This window comes from Podarcis gaigeae (assembly GCF_964106915.1).
Source record: "Podarcis gaigeae genome assembly, chromosome: 11".
In the NCBI taxonomy this organism is placed as follows: Eukaryota; Metazoa; Chordata; class Lepidosauria; order Squamata; family Lacertidae; genus Podarcis; species Podarcis gaigeae.
Window position 1 is genome coordinate 35,206,612 of NC_139687.1, and position 25,038 is coordinate 35,231,649.

The following is a 25,038-nucleotide window of genomic DNA, read 5'->3' on the forward strand; positions in this document are numbered from 1 at the left end:
GTGTTCTCATTTTGTATTATGTTGTGAACCACCCTGTGATATTCAGATGAAAGATGGTATACAAATTTCAATGACGATGACAACAACATTGCAGGGGTGGGGAACCTGTATGGTCAATGGTTAGTGATTGTGGGACCACAATCATCACCAGCAACATCTGGAAGGCTTCAAGGTCACCATTTCTGTGTTGTTTCTTTCTTAGAAAACGACACAGAAGTAATATGCTTAGCAATTTTCCCCCTTTATTATGAGAGTGAATCTCCCATAACTCAATCACATCCAAAATGAGTGAGGTTGAAACTCCAGTCATACACTTTTAATTAACAAAACACTGTTTGCTAAATGAGTCCTTTAAGGGAGAGGAAATCTACGACAAATAGCAATTTGGTTTAGAAATTAGTCCTCAGGAAAGTATTTAAAAGAACTTAGTAAACCATCTCTGCGCATTAAAGTTTAGCATTTTCTTTTTTGTCTGCAAGCACTCTTTATCTCATTTTATCCACTGTTTGTGGCACTTGTATATTACTGTGTCAGACTCTTGCAGTCCCCCCCCCCCCCGTCTAGTTGGTGGATATAAAAGAAAAAGAATAAAAAGCTTGTTAACGCTCAGAAGCATTTCAGCATTGCCCTCTGTTGCACTTCCAGCAATTTGTCACTAGCAATTCATTTCGGTGCTTTTCTTGCATCCTGCCTTAGTCTGCCCCCTTCAGGCTTCTGGAGGTGGGAGAGCTAAACTGAATCTGTCAGTGTTTAGGACGGAAGCCTGAACATAGAATAAGATAACAAGTGTTCTGTCCACAAGATATGGATGGCAGAGCATTCTGCATGCTAGCTGGGTGTTTCTACATTGTAGAATATGATTGATAGATGTAAATCTTCCTGTAGCAGGAGATTGCTAAGTGACTGCGGTGCCTTGAGTTCTTGGACACTATAAAAGGGTCTAGTCTTTAGAAATGATGCTATTGGCTGTTGGCTCTGATAAAAAGACATTGTAGGGAAAAACTGAATACACTGTCATGAATATTTAATTTTGTTGCAAAAACGTAGGCCAGGAAGTTGATGTAAAATGAAGCAGTGTTGAGAATGGAGGTAGTATTCCTCTGAAAGAAAGGTATGAGTGCTTTGTTACTGTGGATCAAACAAGGGCTGAAAAATCATACACAGACACAAAAGCACTAAAATGATCACCTGTTGTTATAAAGCAGCACATTTCAGATATTTTTTAGAGCAGCTTTACAGGCAGAACTCCCCCCTCTTCTCCAGGTCTTTGAATTCCCAGCATTTTTCCTTGGATATTGCATAGGAAGTTGCAAAGAATCAGTATGATTCACTTGGGCTTCCTCCCCCTGCCTGCTTTTATATAATATCTGAAAGTGTTGCTAAGAGTATTTTTTTTTAATGATAGATTTCCATCCCATGAAACAAGAGAAGTATAATAAAAAACGACTAAAAGAAAAAATATTTGTTTGTTTAATAAAATGTATATACCACTTGATTGTAAATAGTGGTTTACAAAAAACCCCACCAAACATTAAACAAGGTATCAGCGAAGTTTATTCATTTATTTTAAAAAAACTCCATTTATTTTACCTACTCACATAGGTTGTAGGGTGAACAGGAGATTACACAAAATGTGCTTAGGCACAGAATATTCATGTCTCTCTTTCATAATGCTGGCACTGTCTGTGGCTGGAGGAAAATGAATTAAATATGGATTTGGTGCAGTATGTCCTTGCTTCAGAGTTTTGAAAAGGAGCCAGGAAACAAAATAATACTGTAGTCACAATTGTTCCCTGTAGTCAAAGGGAAAGAGTTAGCTTTTAAAATGCATGAAATTGCCTTCCCTTCCCCCCCCCCCTTCAATAATAAAATCAGGATCCCATGTGTATTATAAAATGCCTGTGGCAGTCTGTGCAGTTTGACAAGTACATATTAATCCATAAGGCTAGTTTAGGGTTCAGCATGTATTTTCACAGCACGCCCCTTTAAAGGAAAAAAGAGAGCTTGTTTACAATCAGCCCATTAAAACAGCACAACAGCTTGTTGAAGAAATGTCTAGTATTTCAATCACAGGCATGCTACTTTGGGAGCCGTGCTTATATCGTAAAAGAACATTGTTAGGTCTATGTATATCCTTCTATTTCTCACTTTCATTGTGTTTGGGGGGTGGAATCAACTTCCGCAATTGGCAACCACCAAATCCTAATGGAAGAACGGATTCTCTTTAAACAGATCCCATGGACTTTGTTTCTGAAGAGCCAGCTTTCAAAAATGAAGATTCAACGGTACAGTTCTATTATCATTTTATGAATAGCTAAATCCACGGAGGTTCTTCTACAGCACCTTCCAGGATTGAAAATGAAGTTGGCTTATGCCTTCCAAACAGCAGTTCTTTCTATTCTTCTTCCAAGAGAAATATCTAAGCTGCCTGAGTAATTTCAACATTCAGCCAGACAGTATGGTTTGCTATGGGGGAAGAAGTAATTTTATTTTTATTTTTTGCCTGGGATACAAAGCTACGATAATTGTGACCAGTCATATTTTAGTTGGGCATATATGCTGCAGGAATAGCCTCTGAGAACTAGGGGCTTTTATGACTGCAGCTCTGTTCTGCAGAGACTTCTATTTATCTTGTTGTGACATAAAGTCGATGGCAATAATTTACTATGTCCAAAATCAAACGTGCTGTCTTACTGATGATGAATGCAGTTAACTCTGCTTTGTGGGAGAACTAATGAAACACAACCATCTTATTCCATGCGTCTTAGAATACGTGTCTCTGTGGAGCTGCTTTGTATTTAGTTGGATCCCCCTCAATGGCACTCCTTTGTCTTGAAGCTCAACATATTTCCCTGTTACCTGTGATCCTTTTTCTGCTGGTGATTGCATTGCAAACAACATGTTTTGTCACTCAGCTCTAGTCCTTTATTTTCTGTAAGAGTGCCTTGCCTTCAGTGGTGGCTGGTGGGGCAGAAGGCAGGGAGCCCAGATGGTAGATTGAGCCAGAACCAATGGCAGGTTGAGCCAATTAATTCTAGTTCCATCTTCCATCCTCTTCCTTGCTGAGATCTACAAGGGCAACACTGTAATAAAGGAAGGCAAGCAGGCAGGGACTGGCTTAGGGGAGACTGGTTGGTGAGGCAGCACCAGACTTGCCCTATTGGACTAGCCTTCACAGCTTGCATTTATGGTCATTTGATGGTTGGCCCTAGTTAACCAGAACAGATATCTCCAGCAGGCCTAACTATGGGCTGGATTCTGGCCAATGTGTTTGCATCTGACATGGGAGTGAGTGGTTCATAGGAGAGCTCCCATGTCTTTAAATAACACTGGGGAATGAATTAGACTATACAGGGAGCAGATGGCTCTGATGTTCTGTGGTCTGCTTTGATTTTGTTTTCTTTTTGAAAGTAAATTATAGGTTGTTCGCCTAAAAGCTTTGGGATGTGTTTTTTCTTTATCTGATGCTTATAAAAGAAAAGAGCTGGTCAGTGTCAAACCTCCCCCCCAGTGACAGCCCCCTGCATTATTTGAAATAAAAAAATCCCAGTGGCCCAGAATAATGGTTGAAGCCCTGATTTTTGATGTTTGGGAAAATTAGGAGCTTACTAAGACAGACGATCGTCTTTTATTCTTTGTGGGTGGTTTTGCATGACATTAAAAAACAACAACAATGAGTGTTTTTGAAATACAGTGAGTGTTTTTTGAAAAACACATTGCATTCTGAAATTTTCCAAGCTGGAACAAAATCTATTTCCCATTTGTTTTGTAGTTTTACAAAGATCATGTGATTCAGCCAAGTGAAAATGAAGATGATTTAGGTAAGGAACAGCTGTGTTTTTTCAGCCCCCCTCCAATGCCTTATAATCTTCTGGTTATCACTCTCTCTGGTGACAAGGAGTTGCAGGTTTGGAGATGCACTACAGAGACCTGTCTCCCTTCTCTGTCTCTCTCCCACTTTTTTCAGCTGCCTTTAAAGGACCAGTACCTTGCTGTATGTTTCTGGGCTGACCACCAGGGGGAAGGTGTTGTGTCTCCGGGACTCTTCATGTTCCGACTTCCAGCCTCCATTGTTTTCTTTCCTGGTTCAAAGTGGAGGCCGGCTCTGTCCTCAGCTCTGCTTGCAAGACAGAAATCATACGGGAAATAAGGTGCTCGAACAGAGCATGAGCTGAATGCCTCCTTATGGATGCTAATTAGTAGTTCTGTGCAATCTCACATTTAAGCATGTAAGATTAGACCATTTTTTTTTTGTTTAAGCTATTTTCAGTCACAAGAGACCAGTGTGGTATTAAGCAACATATTAATGGCTCATTTCAAATATTAACATAAATGCTCGTTTACATATTTTTCCGTTTTGAGAGATCAGATTCATTGAAGGTATAATATATTTGCAAATTTGTGTCTCCTTCTGAGGCGGATTGGGAAGGTTTCTCTGCCTGCAGAAGCCTTGCCTGCTGGGGTTGCATGGCAATGGCAGCAAGGGTGGGTGGGGGCATCTGTGGGTACACTGCTCCTCAGGATTCTACCACCTAAGGCGGATGCTTCAGTCCACCTCATGGGCAGGCCGGCCATGGTAAGGCCTGACACAGAGGGGAAGAGTTGTTTCCTAACTCCTCTCCATTCCTGGACTCATCTGGTGCAAGCAGCACAGAAGGCAGTCTGTAGAAGTTCTTAAAAGTAACTGAGCTGTTGCAAAGGAGTAGGGCATGGTGATGGTTTATTTGTAATGGAAAATATGCCGCACATCTTTTAAACTGAGTTGTTCCTTAATAAAAGATGAATGCTGCAGTATTATCACACCAAATAGCTTGACGTTTTTTAAAAAACAATATTGTTTTGGGTTTCTTTCTTTCTTTGGGCATTGTTATATAAATAAGCATAATTGTTTTGGCAAGCAAAGAGCACAGCGGGCGACAGGACTGGGGGGGGGGGAATGGAAAGATGACAATAATCAGGGGAAAGGAATGAGAAAAATGAGAGATAATGGCATCAGGGGAATGTCCAGGGAGAAAGGAACAAGAGAAATAAATAAACTAGGGAGGGATAGGACAAAGTATCTGTGTCTATGTCATAAAATTAATATTACAAATCAAGTTATTATAAATTGTAAAGCAGATAAGGCTCTCCTCTTCTTCTGCGTTACTGTCTCACTTAACAGAACATCTTTTGATTAGAAGGAATTAGAAAGAATATTAGGAATTGAAGGCATCTTTTGAAAAGCTTGTCAAGATCTCTTCCATTGGATTAACAGTCTGCTGTTATGACCTTCCGTCGCAGACAACAGCAAGACTTTTCTGCCAAAAGGAAACTCTTTATACAAGGAGGGCACTATTCATTTATACAAATGCAAGAAGCCCCTTTTGTTTTACTTCAGGTCCTTTATTTTAAGGGTTGTTTTCCTCCTATGTAGGGATCTGGAATAAGACACAATTTTTCAAAAAATGGCCTCAGGCAGCAAAAGACCTTGAGCTAGCTCTCCAAAACGGAGACGCTCTCATGATCTCTGTTTGTTGCAGCGACATCACTGCCTGTAGTCTGTTGCCACATTGTTATGCCATTACACAATGCAGGAAGTTATGTTCTGTAAAGAATCAAGTTATAAATGTACAATTGTCTTAGTGACATATCTTTGCTTTTGCTCATATATGGAAAGTTGTAGCTCAATGGTAGAAAAGTCTGCTTTGCACACAGAAGGCCCTAGATTCAATCCCTGGTGTCTCCAGGCATGACTGGAAACGTCCCCCCTTCTGAAACCCTGAAGAGCCACTGCCAATCAGTGTAGATCAGAGGGGAGCAACATCCAGCCTATGGGCCAACCTTGACTCGCCAGGGAGTCAAAATAGGTCTGTGGGGCCATTTTTTCCAAACCGCTCCCACTTGCCCATCCGTTGATGTCACCTGTGACACCGGCTGATGTGTAGGAGGATAAAGTTAATTCCTGCATCAGCTGTACACCCCCTTTTCTCACCAAGGAACAGGCATGCGCAGCCAAGGCAGCAAGATTACACTCCCGTGCATCAGTGGAGGAGCAGGGCTTAAACCTTGCTCAGTTCAGCAGGATTCCATGCAAACCCCTTCATGATTGTTGCAAATCCATAACTACAGAATAAGAAGGTATCTTGTGTCGGGCCTTTTTCGTGAGGGCTCTGTAGAGACTGAGGGAAAAGAGAAGACATGTGAATATTGCAAAGTGTGAATATTGCTCTTAATTGATGTATTAGGAAACTTTCTTCCATTGTATTTTTTAACCTATAACGTATAGGTGAGATTTTTCTGTTCTGTGGGTCCATTATACATTGAATTGCATTGATCTCTTCATCAGAATTGCTTCCTGCCATGAATAGATCTGTGTAGGGTAGGCCATGTTGCTCTGTGTTGACTACTCTTCCTTGCACATATGTGGCTCTTTGATCGTAACCACTGAGCCTCTTGGGCTTGCCAATCGGAAAGTTGGTGGTTCGAATCCCTGCAACGGGGTGAGCGCCCGTTGCTCTGTCCCAGCTCCTGCCAACCCAGCAGTTCAAAAGCACGTCAAAGTGCAAGCAGATAAATAATTACTGCTGCAGCAGAAAGGTAAACGGCATTTCTGTGCACTTTGGTTTCCGTCACTGTGTTCCGTTGCACCAGAAGCTGTTTAGTCATACTGGCCACATGACTTGGAAAGCTGTCTGTGGACAAACACCAGCTCTCTTGGCCTGAAGCGAGATGAGTGCCACAACCCCATAGTCACCTTTGACTGGACTTAACTGTCCAGGAGCCCTTTACTTTACCGTTCTTCCTTGCAGCAACTCTTCAGTATCTTTCACACCAGCTGCATCTTAGAAATGGCAAGGCTTGATCCGGGGACCTCTGCATGCAAAGTTCATGCTTTGCCACTGAGCTATGGCCAGTGCTTCTTTGGTGTGTGCTTTCTGAAGCCCAGATTACATGTGAGGTGAGATGATGATACATTGAACTGCATCCATTTAGAACTGAGATAGCCAGTGAGGTGCCCTGCAGATGTCTCAGACTACAACTCCCATCCACCCCGGCCAGGATAGCCGATGGCCAATAGCGTTGCATGTGGAGGGCACCATGTTTTCTACCCCTGGTGATAGATTGTGGGTAGGGAATTTTGCTAACACAGTGGCTGAGCAAGAACTCTTTCCCCCGTTGAACTAGTTTAGCTTGCAGAGAGTTGGGTAGCATTCACAAATGGACAACCTCACAATGGCATTTCTGCAGTATTGGAAAATAGGAAGTTGCCTTATATTGAGTAAGAATATTGATCTACTGTGCAGATGGCTGTGGTATCAGACAGGAGCCTTTCCCAGCCAGGGAATGACCATGGGACATTCTGCATGCAAGTCATATGCTCTGTACCACTGAGCTATGGCCCTTTCCTAGGAAGATCTAGAGGTCAGAGTTTGGATAGTGGCTTGAATTACTACTAACTTTTATCTAAGTGCTTGAGACTCGGTGTCGTGGAAGATTGCACAGTTGGTTATACGTAACAGTATAATAAGAGCAATATGTTTTTAAAAGAAAAAATGACTGCCCTCTCCCGCCCCATCCTAAGGCTGAGGATGTATGCACAATACCTATTTTCAAAGTTGCAAAAGCTTGTTTTAACTGGAAAAACATTCATTTTCCATTTTTTTTAAAAAATAAAATGTGTTAATTGAAGTATCTGGGGGAGCGCACAGTTTTAGATAATAGCAGCCTGGCGTACAGAGTTACATTGTTCAAATGACCTGGCAGCTGATGTTTTTTATTTTGCTGAGCTCCCTGGCTTGTATTACCGAGGAGGTGAGAGATTCTGCCGACCACAGCTTGCACTCCAGAAGATAAAAAGCACCGAGGCCAAATTTTTGGCATGCTTCATGGTGTGACCAGGGTAGCAGCAGAAAATGTAAAGGATTGTGTCTTTTGAGTTTTTTGGTTTCCTCAGTAATTCTAGTTTAATCGCTCAGCACTCTGAGCTATTCAACAGAATGGTCTGTTGCACTTTGTGAACCTCTGGGGTGGCAATGAAATTTGTGTAAACTCATGGTTTCAGTACTATATTGTATTTTCTTACCTTTATTTCCTACCCGTGATACAAAAAACTAAATCTGCTTCCCTCCTCTTCGAGTAAATCAGTTAATCCGTTTTAAAATGTTATGGGTTTCCCTGTCCCCACTCCACACTCCTGTGTCATCCTTACACAAATGAAATACTTGCTTACTTCTCATTTGGTTTGGAAGAGAGTTTTAGGCTGCAGCTCTAACCATGAGCTACTCAGAAATGGGTTACACTGAATTCTGTGAGGCATACTGCCAGGTAACTGGAGTTAAAACTGCAAACTTAGATAGCTGTGCCTCAGTCCAGATAGTGTGGAAAGTTGTTTTGTAGAACAAGACTGGGAACAGATGGCTGAAAAGGGGCTCAGAACAGGCCATTTCCATGGTTTCCTTTAGGGTATAGGGCAGAGCTAGCAAGCCAAGAGGAATCTTCATGTGCGTGGCTTATCTTAATGCAGTGAGCTTGCAATTGGCAAGCAGCAGAGCAAAATAGGCTTGTTGAACACAGGCTCCTGCTCTGCCTGTGCCAAGAGTCTTTCTGTAGCACATTTAGTTCAATGTATGTTGACACCCCCCTCCCCACATAGAGATGTTGACACCTGCATTGGTGCCATTCTGATTTCATCTTTTGCCTCTCTTACACACTGGTCCTGTTTCAGAGTTATTAATGGAATCGGCTCTGGAGCTTCCAAGTCCTGACGTGCTTATATTTTCAAAACAATGAAAACTGTTTTAAAATCCAGAATGTTACAGTGGAGTTTGTGAATCTTATGCTGTACTATATATAAAATAATCAATATGGGGAGTTGGGTTGCAAGAAAGCAAGTTTTGGATTGCAGAGAGACATGAGAAAATGCTCTCTTTTATTGTTTGAAAATTTATGGTTATGCTAGCGTAAACAGAGCTTAAAGAAATTATTTCCAAGAAAAATATTAAGTGGGCACTTTATGTTCTCTCTTTTCTTGGCTTCCTTCAAACCTCAACACTGAAGAAAAGAGAGGTGAGTAAATGATGAAGAAACTGTAGCCATGCACAGTTTGGGTTCCCAGAACTTTACTAAAAACAACTTCAGGAGTGCTGCATAAAGAATCCTTTTAGTCAGATAATTCAGTCCACTTCTTTGCCAGGCTTTCATTCCCTCTCTCCTTCCATCACATATGTGAAAATACCCCGAATGAGAATGTATGGCAAATAGATAATCCATAGTTCTGATGATATCGTAAAAAAATGGAAATTAGCCTCCTTCCCTCTCAGTCATTCCTTCCTGTCAAGTTCGTAGTTTAGCACTGACCAGGGTTTGCTGCTAGGATTAGTGCTTGCCCTCTAAACCAGAATTGTAATCCAGGCTTTGAAATGGGCTTCTAGTTCTAACTTAAGGACAAATGTTAACCATGGTTTGCAGCAAACTCTGGTTAGCACTAAGCTGCAAACTGAAGGTGGAGGCGCATTTTGAGAGAGGAATCGAAGCTCATTTCAAAACCTTGACTTGGAGGGTCATCTGAACAGAGCCAATACCTTTATTGTATATAGTAGCTGAGGTGTTTCTGTTCATGTTCCCTATCTTTTCTACTTGTTCATATTGTGTTTACCTTTGACTTACTGACTTGTATTAAATATACAAAAAATATTCTTTTTAATTGACCTTAACATTTTGAGCTGCAATATTCAAGAGAGCTGGCTGTGGCGGCAAAAAGGCCCACCCACCTAAAAAAACACTCCATTGGGGGGGGGGAGAGACTCCCTTGGCCCCTATAGAGCTGGCGCCTATGCAAGGAGGCCAGGACCAGCTAAAACAGCTGAATTAGCTTCATGAGTGGGACCAACTTGATCCTACATTTTTCACCTCCTTCTGGAAGCAGATGTTGAATTAGGGTCTAGGATGTTGAATTGGGGTCTAGGGAAATGTTGGAAGCAGTTTTCCTCTTGTTGGAAATAGCAAAATGCTCAAAATGAGGCTAAAGCTGAAACTACAGGGAACTGGTCTGAACTAGAGACTGGATCGCTTATGCAACTGTGCCCTTAATTCATGCTGAGAATATTATGTAACTGCAGTGGAATATGCCAAGGCTTGTTCGCAGGATGTCTAGTTAATCTTGAGTTTGTTGAATAGAATCAGAGAGTGACAATAATTGACACAGACCTGAAAATCATCTAGTCCACTCTGAAACTCTGCCCCAAGGCACGATCCTCAATGCTGCACATTTAACAACATTGTGCACTTAGTTTCCACAGATTTACTGATTTAATATTTAATGCTGTAACCTACCTTCTCACCCTGCCTTCTCAAGGTGTTGTTCAGTAATGGTGCAGCTTATTTTGATAATGCAACCAGCAAGAGAGTGGTGGAAGCAAGGTGCTCTGTGTTAAAAAAAAATATCCTGCCCGGAACAAGAAATTATTTGAGCACAGTATTTATTAACTTGGACCAGAGTGTTCTTGCCATGATTCCTTTAAAGTAGGAGTGGGGGACCTCCAGCCCACAGGCCACACTTGGCTCGCCAGTTCTCCATTTGGCCCATGAGACCATCTTCAGGAAGCCAGGCTTATTTGTCCTACACCACAAGTCAGCTGATGGGTGGTTGGAGCATGCCTTGCGGAAGGAGGGGAATCCAGAGCACAGCGCTGAGAGGGAGAGGTGAAGTCCTACCCCCCCCCCAGGCCCTCAGAGCACACCTAACATCACTACAAGTAGGAATGAACCTTGCTGAGAAAACCATGCTGATTGGGACACACAGAATTTATAAAATTCTGTGATTAATAATGGGAACAGTTAACTCCCATCATTTCATTATTAACATCGGCTCTATGCTCCATTTAAGTAGGAAAAGGACTGAATATGATATGTGAGGGCGGGGTGATATATGCTTATGGATTTAGTTATAGAAGGTAGACGTAATTATATGATGTAAAATGTAGCATGGATGAATTGCTCCCTGCCATCCCTCCCCAAGTATTTACAAATTGCAAGTCAAGTTCAGGAAACTATAAATAAATATTGACCTGGCTAGAAGATCTGAGTAGCTCCTATTACTTCCCTTTGCAAGTAAAGAATATTTTGATGGAGATTGTGTTTACAGGCAAAAAGACAAAAGAGGAAGGGATTGGCAAGTGGTGGTTTTGAACTTGCAGTGGATGTACTTTGGTGAAACTGGGCCAAAGAGTAGACAACTTTTACAAATAGCTGTGTCAATGGTTGTATGCTCTTTCTGGGATCAGTTAGATTGTGTCGGCTAGAGGTGTACTCAAACGAGTGCATATTTTATACAGTACACGTATCATAGACTTAGAGCAAGGCTGAGTTTATATTACAGGAACATTGTTAGAAAGATCAAAGACATAGTGGGGCACAGTATGCAATTAAAACTCTCCAGCAAATCTCTTTGGTTACCTGAAGCCCTATGTTCTGAAAATACATAAAACTCTGAGCAAGTTGCTGATAACAGCACGTATTCTTTTAGCAGTGTATGGGGGGAAGGAGGAAAGTTTTACCTACAATAGAAGAATACTTGTACGGAGTCTGGCAAGCTATGTTAATGAATAAGCTGACCTTTCGGCAAAGCATCCATGGGAAGGAACAAAACCGACGGGATACTCGGTTGATCAGTGGAGACCATTTACTATATACTGCTAGAACCAAATAGTCCCAATGCCAACAAAAATGTTGGAGATGTATTGTCAGTAGGGTACTATTTTTGGTAACAAGGTTTTTTTGTTTTGATACATTGTATCTGTTGTTTTGCAATATTTCCTAAAAAAAAATATGTTTCAATAAAAGATTCATTCTTCCCTGAAGGGAGCAAGGTAGATTATTATTATTATGTTGTTGTTGTTGTTGTTGTTGTTTAGTCGTTTAGTCGTGTCCGACTGTTCATGACCCCATGGACCAGAGCACGCCAGGCACTCCTGTCTTCCACTGCCTCCCACAGTTTGGTCAAACTCATGCTGGTAGCTTCGAAGACACTATCCAACCATCTCGTCCTCTGTTGTTCCCTTCTCCTTGTGCCCTCCATCTTTCCCAACATCAGGGTCTTTTCCAGGGAGTCTTCTCTTCTCATGAGGTGGCCAAAGTATTGGAGCCTCAGCTTCACGATCTGTCCTTCCAGTGAGCACTCAGGGCTGATTTCTTGCAGTCCATGGGACTCTCAAGAGTCTCCTCCAGCACCATAATTATTATAGGATTATTAGATTATTGTTATAAAATTATTATAGGATTGGTCAAATTGATGGAGTATAAGGCTACTGCCATTATGGCTGTGCTTTGCCTCCACTGTCAGGTGGCTCAGAGAATGGCCTGAAGGTGCATTTAGTGAACCTGTGAAAAACAAGCAGAGTGAACTGAGACAATTAAAACTAAAAAAAATAAAATCAATTTTATGTAATAATAACCATTTTTAACACAGATTTTAATTCCTGGTGCCGCCTTCCAAACCATCTTTTTAACTGTATCTCAATTATTTGATACCAGCGAGTGTTTCACTGATCTGTTAACAATATGCAAGTTGGGGAATCCTTTGATCCATTATGGCCCCTGCATATCTTGGTGGTTGTAAAAATAATTGATGTGGGGTAGAGGAATGTTAACAAGTTCATATGCCACCTTCTTTTCTGAATCGATCCCCCTATGCACATTCTCCTCCCTGTTAGGCAGAACACAAAAATGCACACAATGTGAGCTGACTTTCCATGGACTTTGGTTAAAAACAATAACAAGCAGTGGACTTGTTAGTTTTGTTTCTGCTTTTGTGTTTCCACATTCAAACCATAAAACCCCCCAAAACAAAACATGCAGTTTGTGTAGCGTTAACGATGGGGGAGGGGTAATGAGTTTCTGCTGAATACTAATTGCTGATGAGTTGTTCAGGGAGACTGCGGTAAGAATGGGAGACTTGTTGTAAATTAGTCACTAGCTCTATTGTAGACTGCTGGGAGGGCAGGCCAGTTCTGTAAAGGTGCCAACCTTACCAAAATCTTTCGGGTTCACTGTCAAACAGAGAGTTACTGTGAACAGAAAGCAATCGTTTCCACGGCATGCATTTTTAGAAAAAGATTGTCTCAGGTGGGTCCTCTGTCCTTGTAACTATGCCCCCTCTTTAAATTTAGGAAGGATAAGAATTCCATCATTTAGCTGCTGCTTCACCCACAAATGTCTCTGATCCACCAATGCTATAAATTCCAAAGGGAAATTGTTATGTGTGTGGCAGGAACAGAAGCCAGGGAAAACTGTAGCTTTCACAGACTGACTGTAGATTTTGCCTTTGGACTTCCTTGATTCTATATAAACCTCAAGGCTTAAAATAATTTTACATACTGCAAACCAAATACAGGTTAACATTTTAATATAAAGAAAAGCTTCTGTCTTTTGTTATCTATTTGAGAGAGAGAGTCCGAGAGAGAGTTCGCCTTCTCTCGCAACTCAGATTATTCTTCATTTACATTTGGAAAATGAAAAGGTGAGTTAATGATTCATTGGCACACAGTGACCTTTCCTATAACTGCAGTCCAGGATGCAGTAGCCCCACTGCAGGCTGTACAGATTTTGACTTGGCTGTGTCTGCCTTAATATTTGCCTACATACTTGATGCTTGCAGAGAACAGACCCTAGCTGCCTCTCTCTCTTTCTTGGTTTAGTGGGCAATTTGATCCTTCCTTCTTGGGTCTTTTTATTTTCTGTCACTTGACTTGCTGCTCAACACAACAGCAGCAGCAGCACTCTCTAAAGAGGTGTTTGCTTAGCCAAAAGAAAAGTAAAAAATGGACTCGGATTCTGATGCACCTTTTAATTACTCTTGGCCATCCTTACCTAAAATGAGAATTAGAAAACGGATATCCAGACCAAAAGGTAGACAAAAACTTCTTTACTTATTAATTTACTTATCGTTTAACTCTTCTTGCTGGTTCATTTTGCTGTTAGTCACATGCAGGTGGGTATAAAGAGTTTAGCATTTTTCCTTTTCAAAAAAGGCTTTGAGAGATTGTCTGTGTCCCAGATACAAATTGGTTTGAAGAACAAAATACCTCTATCCTTATGAATTTATGGATGCTCTTTGCTTCATTTTTCAGCAAGTAAATGAATTGGTCTTCTGCTAGTTCTTTAGCTTCTGATATTTCTGCTATGCATGCACTCTGATCATAAACATATTTATTTGGAAGGAACTTTCCACAGTTTCAGTGGAACTTATTTTAAAGTAAGCAGTTTTGAACAAAGAAAGCAAAAACAAAACATATGCCAGAAGTCTTAGGAAAGGATGTTCCATACAGATACAATTTGTGGAAAGTTTTCTATATGTGACTTTTTGTTTTAACTATTTGTTGTGTTGCATACAGGGTTTGCTAAAAAGAGAGCTCACCTAATTTTCAGAATACCTAATACATGAAACAATCAATGTATTCTCTCTTTCTGTCTTTCTGGTGGCTGCTTTCTCTACTTGGAAATTTGGGTTCTAGATTGTTGTAATTCTCAAGTATTTTGCATAGAAATAACGACAATTTTATAGGAAGATGTATTTTTGAAAGCTGATAGATACCAAAATACCAAAAGCCTACTTTACTGTGATAGAATGAGAAGATAGAAATGAAGAGTACAAACTCTTGGGGATTTTTTAAAAAGTAAGAATAAGAAGAAAGCAACCCTACACACCCATGCATAAATATGTTGTGTAAATATGTTTGTTGCAGTGAATAAACTTTGAATGTTGACCTTCACATGTGAATGTTAGCATAGATTAAAAAGACACTGACAAAAGCATAATGTTATTTTAGTTAGATGCTGCAGCTTCTGTGTCCATCAGAAATATGAAGGCTCTACCGGCCAAACTAGGTATGACCTTGATTGATCAAGAGATCCAGAGCTGGATTTCCCAAGCATTTTGCAAGGGCAAATGCAGCTGTCTGTGTGAGAGAGATTTGAACTGGGCCATGGTGGCAGGTTTTATCTCCTGGCTACCCAACCCATACGCCATTCATCCCATTATGGGAAACTAACAAGTACCAATATATCAACTCTGAATGTGGATATGGAAAATAATGGGAAGATGCAACATGCACTGTGGCTGCTGCTGGGGTGGGGAAAACCCCTCAAAAGATCCATTTTTAGACCTCCTGTTGTCACACATCTAGTTTATCCATATGGAGCGAGTAGAGATGGAGAGAGTTTTCAGAAAATTATCTGCCATATAGGAGTACAAGCAAGCTTTTTTAATGTAAAAGCATGAGTTTCCATATGAGCAGAAAGGCACTCTTTAAGCTGCTGATTTCTGCCAACTCTTTATTCGTAAACACCATATTAAGTACCATTCTGGAGGTTCCTACCCTGAATAGCAGTTTGGGGGTTTGTATATATGTTTGTTTTGCAGTGGGACGTAACAATGGGCTAAAGTAGAAGTGAACAAAGCCTCTTCTTCAACTGCATGTCTGCTGGCAGTTCTTGGGATCCAACCCATAAATTCTGTAGCTTGTGTGTGCCTCACCTTGGCTTAGCCACAGCATACCCCAATTAATAGATATAGTGGTACCTCGCAAGACGAATGCCTCGCAAGACGAAAAACGCGCAAGACGAAAGAGTTTTCCGTTTTTTGAGTCGTTCCGCAAGACGAATTTCCCTATGGGCTTGCTTCGCAAGACGAAACGTCTTGCGAGTTCTTGCGAGTTTGTTTCCTTTTTCTTAAAGCCGCTAAGCCGTTAATAGCCGTTAATAGCCGCTAAGCCGTTAATAACCGCTAAGCCGCTAATAGCCGCTAAGCCGCTAATAGCCGTGCTTCGCAAGACGAAAAAAAAACGCAAGATGAAGAGACTTGTGGAACGGATTAATTTCGTCTTGCGAGGCACCACTGTACACAAAGCAGCAGATAATCTTGGCTGTATAGATGGTCAGCTCACACTCACTTGTAAGGAGGTGGGGCTGCAAAAATAGTTTAGCCAGGTTGTGTGCGGGATGTATAAGGCAAGAGACCTGGAAAGAAAGAGGTTTGCATTTGGACAGAGAGCAAAAAAAGCAGCATGAAGTAACATTGGAGGTGTCTGGCTGAAGCACATGGGGTTTGCCTGTTGCTCTGAAATTGAATCTGGTATTAGGGGATATATATTTTTTTGCAAATTTCTTTAGTGAGGGGGTCCTCAAAGTACAATTTTGGGTTTGAGGAATTCAAATCTGTGATTATTTTTGTGATTAGAAAACATCCAGCTTGGTAAATCTACGTTTGACTAAAAAGCATATCAACTGTTGTTGGAGGAAAAAAAATTACCTTATGAAAATGTCAGGCAGTGCTATAAAAAATTTAAGATTCTCTGCATAAAACATATCCCACTAAACATATAGCATTACCTTGTAATAATAAAACATCAATGCCATCAGTTAATAAGAAATTTAAACAAGACGTTTAATTAAGTCTTGCTTTAATTCATTCTTGGACAGCAGCTGCCGACTTGCTTCTTGGCCTCTGATGTAGCCTTCATGTTTCTCATGTCTGCTGCCTCTGTGACTTGTTTCACACACACCTCTATAGACTGAGCATGACAGGGTTGCCACTGAACTTGCATGGCTCATCAATGAACTTCTTTCCTTCTAGTATAGTAAGTTTACATGCCAAAGGAAATTCATAAAGCTCATCAGATCAGTCTGTCAGCTGTAACAGGGATGAAGTACTGGGGTTGATGGAAGGTGTCTTTTTTGGATGTACGGAAAGATATCCCAGTGTGTCATCATCTCCATCAACAATGTTTTGGATACCAGCTCTCCTCTCTTCACTGTTATCTTAAGACAGTAGTGTCTGGATTATCATTTTGTTGAATGGATAGTTGGTAAAACAGCATCCATTACAGCCTTCTTTTGGAGCCTAATTTGCCACAGTTTAAACAAGATGTGGCTTGAGCCGTCTGCCCAATAGTGTTTTACTTTGATGTTGAACCAGCAGGGGTAGTTCATTAAGGGTTTTGCGTTTAAGGCCGTGTTTCAAAACCCATATGTTTGCTGCTGTGAACCACCTTGAATAGCTTACTGGGCCATTTTCCTGTCCTTATGGCCTGTGTGATATGATACCTATACACTTGATCAGCACAGAGATACTTTAAAACATTGTCACCCAGTGAAGTAAGATTTCCGAAGGGTTTTAGGAGAGAAGAAGGAGTGAAGTCCTATTGCACAAGTGGAAATCCTTCCACTGATGGAATGTGGTAATTGAATTTACTATGAGGTTGGAAAATAGCTGAAAAGCATGTGGAGGGTCTGGCAGAGAGGGCAGTGAATGATGGCATGGCGAGGTTGGGTCAGGCTGGTGAAGTACCCTTCAGGACCTCAAGGCACTTGGCTGGGGGCTCCACCTCTTCAACTGCCAGACGCAGGTGTGCAAGCAAGCGAAGATCAGCCTAACCCTAATTGGATGTCAGTGCCTATTAATAACTCACCTTTGGTTTTGGCATTTTCAGACTGATTTCCCTCTTCTACCGTGTTCCTCTACTCATCTTCCCTCATGTGTCCTGTGCTTGAGCTTGGAAGCCTCAGGAGCCAGTGTGGTGTAGTGGTTAGGAGCGGTAGTCTCATAATCTGGGGAACCGGGTTCGCGTCTCCGCTCCTCCACATGCAGCTGCTGGGTGACCTTGGGCCAGTCACACTTCTTTGAAGTCTCTCAGCCCCACTCACCTCAAAGATACAGATAGGTAGCCGTGTTGGTCTGCCATAGTCAAAACAAACAAAATTCCTTCCAGTAGCACCTTAAAGACCAACTAAGTTAGTTCTTGGTATGAGCTTTCGCGTGCATGTATCTGAAGAAGTGTGCATGAACACGAAAGCTCATACCAAGAACTAACTTAGTTGGTCTTTAAGGTGCTACTGGAAGGAATTTTTTTTGTTTCACCTCAAAGAGTGTTTGTTGTGGGGGAGGAAGGGAAAGGAGAATGTTAGCTGCTTTGAGACTCCTTGGGGTAGTGATAAAGCAGAATATCAAATCCAAACTACTACTCTTCTTCTTCTTCTTCTTCTTCTTCTTCTTCTTCTTCTTCTTCTTCTTCAGCTGCTGGGGTGACCTTGGGCTAGTCACACTTCTTTGAAGTCTCTCAGCCCCACTCACCTCCAGAGTGTTTGTTGTGGGGGAGAAAGGGAAAGGAGAACATTAGCCGCTTTGAGACTCCTTCGGGTAGTGATAAAGCGGGATATCAAATCCAAACTCCTCCTCCTCCTCCTCCTCTTCTTCTTCTTCTTCTTCTTCTTCTTCTTCTTCTTCTTCTTCTGGATAGGGCCTGTGTATTATTTTGAGTTATGCCCAGCACTTCATTAATTTTGGCACTCTAGAAATAATAACAGTTCTCTTAAAAAGCAAAATGGTATCTGTAAGGCTGTCCTAGAGCTTCTTATGGTTTGGGAAATAGGGAATGTGAAATAAAATATCTCATTCCCTCAAGCCCCCTGCCCCCCTAACACACTTAGAGTTCATCCTTAATCCTTTCCTGTTTGCTTCTGGCTTGGGATATCAGTCTAGAATGGGTGGACTTGTGTCTTCCACATGTTTAGAGTAATGGAGAGAATTTGAGTGAATCTCTCTTTCTGGAAAGCAATTCTGCTGTCTTTTTGGAGACACTGAACTAATTTATATTTATGTTTATTTATAGCCAGTCTTTCTGTGACAAACGCAAGGTGGATTGCGATAAAAATATAAGTCAAAACAAAATGAAAAACAAAATTAATAACAACAACAAAAGAATGCTGGAATATGTTGTCTTGGAACAGCATAATAAAAACCATATATCAACAGTAGCAAATGAAAAATGTATCAAAGGCTCAACTAAAAATACCCACTGGGATAAAATGTTCTTAAGAACCTGTTTAAATGCTGGCAGAGAAGGAAGCCTGGTGAGTTTCTCTTGAAGGGCTATTGCATCGTTTCGGTGCCACAACTGAAAGGCCCTCTTGCTTGAACCCACAAGTGACATATCTGCTGCCAAAGGGACAATCAGAGGGCCTCAGTAACCAAGTGCAGATCTCTAGCAGGCTCATATGGGAGGAAGTGATTCTTGAGTTAACCTTGCTCCTTGGCTGTTTGGGATTTTAAAGGTCAGAGCCAGCATCTTGGTTTGATCCCAGAAACAAATTGGAAGTCAATTTGATTCCTCTTAAAATCAACCTAAGCAGGCTGACCTGTGAACCCCAAATCTGACCGCCACTTTCAGAACCAACTGACATTTCTGAACTGCGCCGTCCTTGAGGACACTCCCACATTATAGTAAACTGATGTCAGCTGGAGCTGCCCTGTCCAGAGGGAAAAAGCCATCACCAGGCCCAAACTCAAACAGCTAATACTTTCTTTGAAACACGTAAAAGCGCTCAATCTGCTTTTGTTTTGTAAACCACTTAGGGCTGTTGTTTTGTTACTATATGAGTCATATGACAGTTACTGTACAACGTTCCGCATATAATAGCCTACCCAAACGAGATAGTTTTTGTCAACAACTTGCATTCAGCCAGCAGATCCAGAGAGCACCATTTTGGGGAAGAGTGGTACATAAGAACTCTATCTGGCAGTCTCAGAGTGCTTGAGAATGTTCAAAGCGTTTCACATGCAATATGTCAGTTGTTGCTGCCCATGTGTAGAAGGAATAATAGCTGAACATTGCAGGAATAAAAACAGTGAATAATATTATGTCACACCCATTCTCTGATGGTTTGGGGCTTTCTGTAGCCATGGAAGCAGAAACAGAGGTAGACCAATTTTGAACATAAGACTTTTAAATCTAGTATGGATCTAGCTGGTTCTATGCCTGGTCCAAGCTCATACATTTTATCCAGTGTGCTTAATATTTAGGATTTCTCCCTTTTTTTGGTTTCATAGCTTTCATTATTTCAAGTTATATATTAACCCGTGTTCAGTGTACTGAAAGCAATTCTGGGAAGCTATTTGAAAACTATTTGCTGTTTCCTCCAAGTGGGAATTAGTCATATTTCTTCTTGACTTCTGATTTGCTCACATTTTTATTCATTACTGAGTTGTTAATATATGTGGCATTTTAAAACTTTTAAAAATGGGCACAAAGATTCATTTATTTATGATTCCATTTTTTAATCACATAAAATATCTTGAAATGATTTCAAAGTATTTCTGTGAAATGAGTCAGCTCAGGGCCGGATTTAGGTTTGATGAGGCCCTAAGCTATTGAAGGTAATGGGGCCTTTATATAGCATGTGGGGCCCATTACTTACGGTACATCATAGGAGCATACACAACACAAAGCACTGTTGCTGTATGTAGGTTTTATTTTATTTGTTATTTATCTTATATTTTGGAAATGTACATCCAGTTGTTTTTTCCCCTTTAATTTTCTTGGGGGCCACCCAAGAGAGTGGGGCCCTAAGCTATAACTTGCTTAGTTTATACATAAATCCAGCACTGAGTCAGGCTGGCTGCTCCCGCCTTTTGGTGTTCTGTAGCTAATGAGTGAAGTCAGAGCTGTGAATTATGAATGTGCTGTTTGGACACCAGGCAATAGGAATCTGTGTGATCCTAAGGAGCTGCCACTTCCCATTCTTCTTTGGTGTACTTTTCCTGCTTCTGATTCATTTACTAGCCAATGGAATCTCTGCAGTTTGTCTTCCTTTTCCGCTAGCAATGTGGAAGCATCTTTCCTGGGTTCATCGGACATCAGCTACTCCCTAGTAGTTATTTTCTGCTAATACCACTTACACAGTAGCTGTGGGCAGATGTTAAAGAATCCCCCATGGCAAATGCAAAATATGAAAACTGCAAAGAGGCATAGAATCATAGTTCTGTTTCTTCATTAAAATATTTATGTCCCACCTTTCAGCCTTGAGTGGCTCACAGCATCACTTAAAACAAATATACACCAGGAGCCAGATGTTAAAATCACAAAAGGCAGCTGGGGCGAGAGGGAGGGACCAAGCCAAAGATGCAGTGGTAAAATGACAATAAGACAACAAAGTGAGGGAAAGCCTTGGTGCCACAACTGTGAAGGCCTTGTCCTGCATCCTCCAGTGATAATTGGATGCAAGGCAAGGTCTCTGAAGAATATTGCAGTAGGTGAGGATGCTTGTGAGGAAGAAGACAGTCTTTCAGATATTCTGGTACCAATGCACATAGGGCAGGCCTGGCCAAACCTGGCCCTCCAGCTGTTTTGTGACTACAGTTTCCATCATCCCTGACCACCACAGGTCCTGTTAGCTAGGGATGATGGGAGCTGTAGTCCCAAAACAGCTGGAGGGCCAAGTTTGGCCATCCCTGGGCATGCACATACCTATACCTGTACATAGCACAGGTAATATATATATATATTCTGAAAATATTTATCTCTATTATTAGAGCATGCAGATCAACCACAATAGTTGATCTCCCTTCTCTTTATGTTGTATGTTTTCATACAAATGCGCAGGGGGGGCATATATGTATGTAGCACAGGGTGCACAACCTAAAGTTACAGCTACAGGGTTCCTTTCTGCCTCACATTAACCTCTTAAGAATGCCTTGTTGGATAAGTCCATGGTCCATCTAGTCCAGCATTTCAGCTGCAAGCAACCAGGGAGTCTTGCTTAAAATGCCTGCTATATTTGTTCTGTTTTCATGATTGCAGATTTTTGTGTTAGTAAGCGGAGTTAGACATCTGAGTTGGTTTCGCCTTCAATCTGGACCTTTCTATTGATTTCATTGGAATGTAGATAAAGTACAGTCTGTGAGTCACGATTTTGCCGGAGTCATGCTGAAAGGAATTTGTGGAACTGTAGGAATGTGATTTATAACCTGTATGTTTGATGTTGCTTTGTCATTTTTTTAAACTGCGTTGTGTCTTTTGGTAGAAATAAATAACTGATGGAGTCAATATATAATTAAGTGTGCTGTCTTGTGAGTTTGGTGAAGTCTTGAAATACCTTTCTAGTTACAATATTAGTCTTAAGTTATTTATGCGCATTGGAAACTTGTGAGCCATTCTTTGCAAAAGAATTCCTGGTGTATTAGAAAGTGTAAGGAATCTTCTTATAGACACACAGCTGCCAAACTCTACTGGAACTGCCAGTGATTTTAGCTTTGAAGAGATACCAACAAAAAGCATAGGTTTCTTATGATGTATTCAGTTACAGTGAATTACTCCTTTATTAAAAGATGCTTGCAACTTGATTCTCAGAGAGCTCTCTTGGCCCTTTGCATTTCAAGGATGTTTATAGTGATCCAGGTCACGGTGAGCCAAAGCAAGTTCATTACGGAAATCTTTCAACTAAAAACTGGGAAGGGTGTGTGTGAAAGGGCCCTCTGAAACTAGGAGTGAGCAGTTTATGTTGAATACATTGGCTCATCACAAGGCTAAGAGCCAGAAGTAAAGGAAAAGTCATGTTAACAAAGGTGAAGATTAACTATTGGTGATGTCCTAAATAATGAGTCAATACAAGCAGAATTTAGTTTTGTGGTTCGAGGACCCGACCACCGCGACGTGAAAGGAAGACACAGGGACACGTGATATAAGGTTAATGGGCTAGAAAAGGCCACAACTTTATTGATTACAGCAATGAAAAGGTATTGGCTTAGGCATTGGATCGCGAAACAAGTGGGTTTATTCACCAGGGGTTCATCACCTGTTGATGCTAATCCAACTATAGGCTCACCCCTGCTGTCACCGAGGGTCGTGCCATGGCCTCCCGCCAAGCAGGCATCGGACAGAATACACGACTGCCAGATTCCTTTAACGGAATACCCCTAAACATTGAAGGCATAGGCGATGGCCACACCTAGCACTTCGACACACCACAGCACATTATTCCAATGCCTAACCTACCCACCAATACCACAAAAGTTGTGACGATTGCTACGAGGTAGGCGAAAAAACCAAAAAGCCTAATGCCAAATGGAAAAACTCCTACCAGGCCCCCCGTGCAACTGGGGCGACCAACCTAAGGTCCATAGCAAGGCCAATGACCTAAGCCCTAACTCAATGGGAGTGGAGGGTGGGTGACTCGCACAGGACGACGAAGAGAAATGAGGCCGGGGAGAGGCTGACACTGCAGCATCAAGGCTGCTGGACACGCCCCCCACGGCACCTGGTTGGACGGCCACCGGGGGGGGGGGGGCGTGAGCGCCAGCCAGGTGAGCTGGAAGCTAGGGGCGGTGTTCGGGCTCCCGCCCACAACCACTCCCCTCTCTTTCAGGGAGGAGAGTCTTTACTGCCTAGCTGCTGGTGGGCATAAACCCACATCTTTATGTTATAGAATATCATGTTCCTCCCAATCTAGGCTCCGTCTACGTGATGGCTAAATTTGATATTCTCCAAAATACACACATATAGCAAGCAGCTATTGGAAAATTAATAGTAGGATAGTAACCTGGTGAAACCTGACCTCTTTTTCAATAACCTATGAAATGTATCCTAACGATAATATTTTCCATATGCCATCTTAAGACAGGCAGACTTTCCATCCTGCTTAGCCCACTTTTCTTTCTTTCTGCTGAATATCCAACATGAGGGAGACTTATTTGGAACTCAAAAACCTGCTCACTTTGTGACCTCTTAGTCTCCAGCTCCCATTATCCCTGATGATTAGCCATGCTGACTGGGACTGATGGGAGCTGGGAGTACAGCAATACCTGGAGGTCCACAGATTCCCCACACCTGCTTTAGCTGGTTCTAAAAAAGGCATCACCTCCCATTACTCTTGATATCTATGCTGTGTCCAGACTTCTTTGTCTTTGGGAGTAGCCCTGTGTGTTAACAGGCTGGCCAACCTTTTGTACTTAACCAATAGTAGTCCCCAAATCTAATGGGTCAGAAACAGAGTGGGAAACAGACAACCATTAAATACCAACTGATAATTTCCTGTGGTGAGCACCCAAACAGGTAGAAAGACAGGGGTCTATATAATCCACTCACAGGGTGTATGATTTTACTACTCAGCTGTATCTAACCAGAAGTCCAGAGGAGCAGTGGAAATTTTAGCACGTGGGCAGGCAGCACAGACTTGCAACAGGGAAGAGCACTTGCAATGTCTCACATTTGAGGTTGTAACATGGTGTTTGCAATTACTTCATTAATAACATAGTATTTAGTCTTGCTTATGATGTCATTTTGTGGGATGAGGCATAGCAAATGCCATTTAAAGCTAACTGTGCTTTACGTATTCCTGGACAACTCAAATGTGTACAAGTCTGTAGCATGTTGTGTGATACAAGCTAGAGGAAGGGAGGCCTGTGGCTTTGGCATTTTAATAGCTTTTAAAAAATTAATAATTACACTTGAAGTCATTTCTGGAAGGAGAACTATGCAAAACCTTCACTCCCAGCATTTCACAGTTAGCTCAGATCTTAATTTATTGGAATACATAGTACATGATCACTTATTAACTCTATTATGTGGGTACTCTCAGGGAAAGGTTGATGTTGTCTCTATATCTGGTTAGTTTCATGCTGGTTTTATCCAGATTTGCTTATGTCAACAAGATAAAGACTTGTGTTTGCTGCTATTACATTATTTGATAGTGTTAATGTGTCAGTTTGTATTTTTGTTTGTTTACCATCTTAGGCTTCTAGATTGGCCACATAAAAAATCTTTAAAAAATAACGAAATCAGATATCAAAATGGAGTTTGATAGAATGTTTCTTTCTGTAGTTTAAAACAGGCCATCATTGTGAAAGCTTTTTTTGGAAAATGGGGGAATTGAGGCTCTTAGGTGCAGCTTGGGCTCCTCTTCAATATTTTCTAAATGCAGACCAGATATTGTTGATGTAAGTTCCATAGGTTGCATTTAGAACATTTCATGGGCTGGAACCAGAGAAAACCACAAGTTGTCTCCACCCAGTTTTGGGGGATCCCCCTCAGCCCCCTGAACCACAGCATTCAGGAGGTCCTCCTGATTCTCAGAGGAGCTGAAGAGAAGGGGGCAGGGAAGTAAATTCCTGATCCAAAGAAAGATGTCCTTTTGTTACAGAGCCTAATTAAGATGGAGGCTTGCTGTTTATTTGTGTTGATTGCATCCTGAATGAACTGTGAAAGAAAATGTCTTTGGTAGGGGAGGAAT

General features: G+C 41.4%; 1 protein-coding gene and 1 long non-coding RNA gene across 10 annotated transcripts in view; both read left to right on the forward strand.

The window, feature by feature from the left end:
• The window catches only part of ARHGEF28 (Rho guanine nucleotide exchange factor 28), a 132,619-nt gene that overhangs the window by 52,337 nt on the left and 55,244 nt on the right, over window positions 1-25,038 (forward strand). For 7 of the 9 annotated variants that reach the window (XM_083703096.1, XM_083703093.1, XM_083703094.1 and 4 more), the window contains 2 exons: window positions 2,233-2,285; window positions 3,773-3,821. In XM_083703096.1, coding sequence (XP_083559222.1) covers window positions 2,233-2,285; window positions 3,773-3,821 — 102 coding nt within the window. Of the gene's footprint in view, window positions 1-2,232; window positions 2,286-3,772; window positions 3,822-13,558; window positions 13,885-25,038 lie in introns of those variants that run through there. The other 2 variants (XM_083703098.1, XM_083703099.1) reach the window with 1 other exon arrangement.
• Window positions 6,616-12,812, forward strand: LOC310827410. Its single transcript, XR_014556358.1, has 3 exons — window positions 6,616-7,065; window positions 7,130-11,864; window positions 12,255-12,812. It is a non-coding gene; the product is annotated as an uncharacterized lncRNA (long non-coding RNA).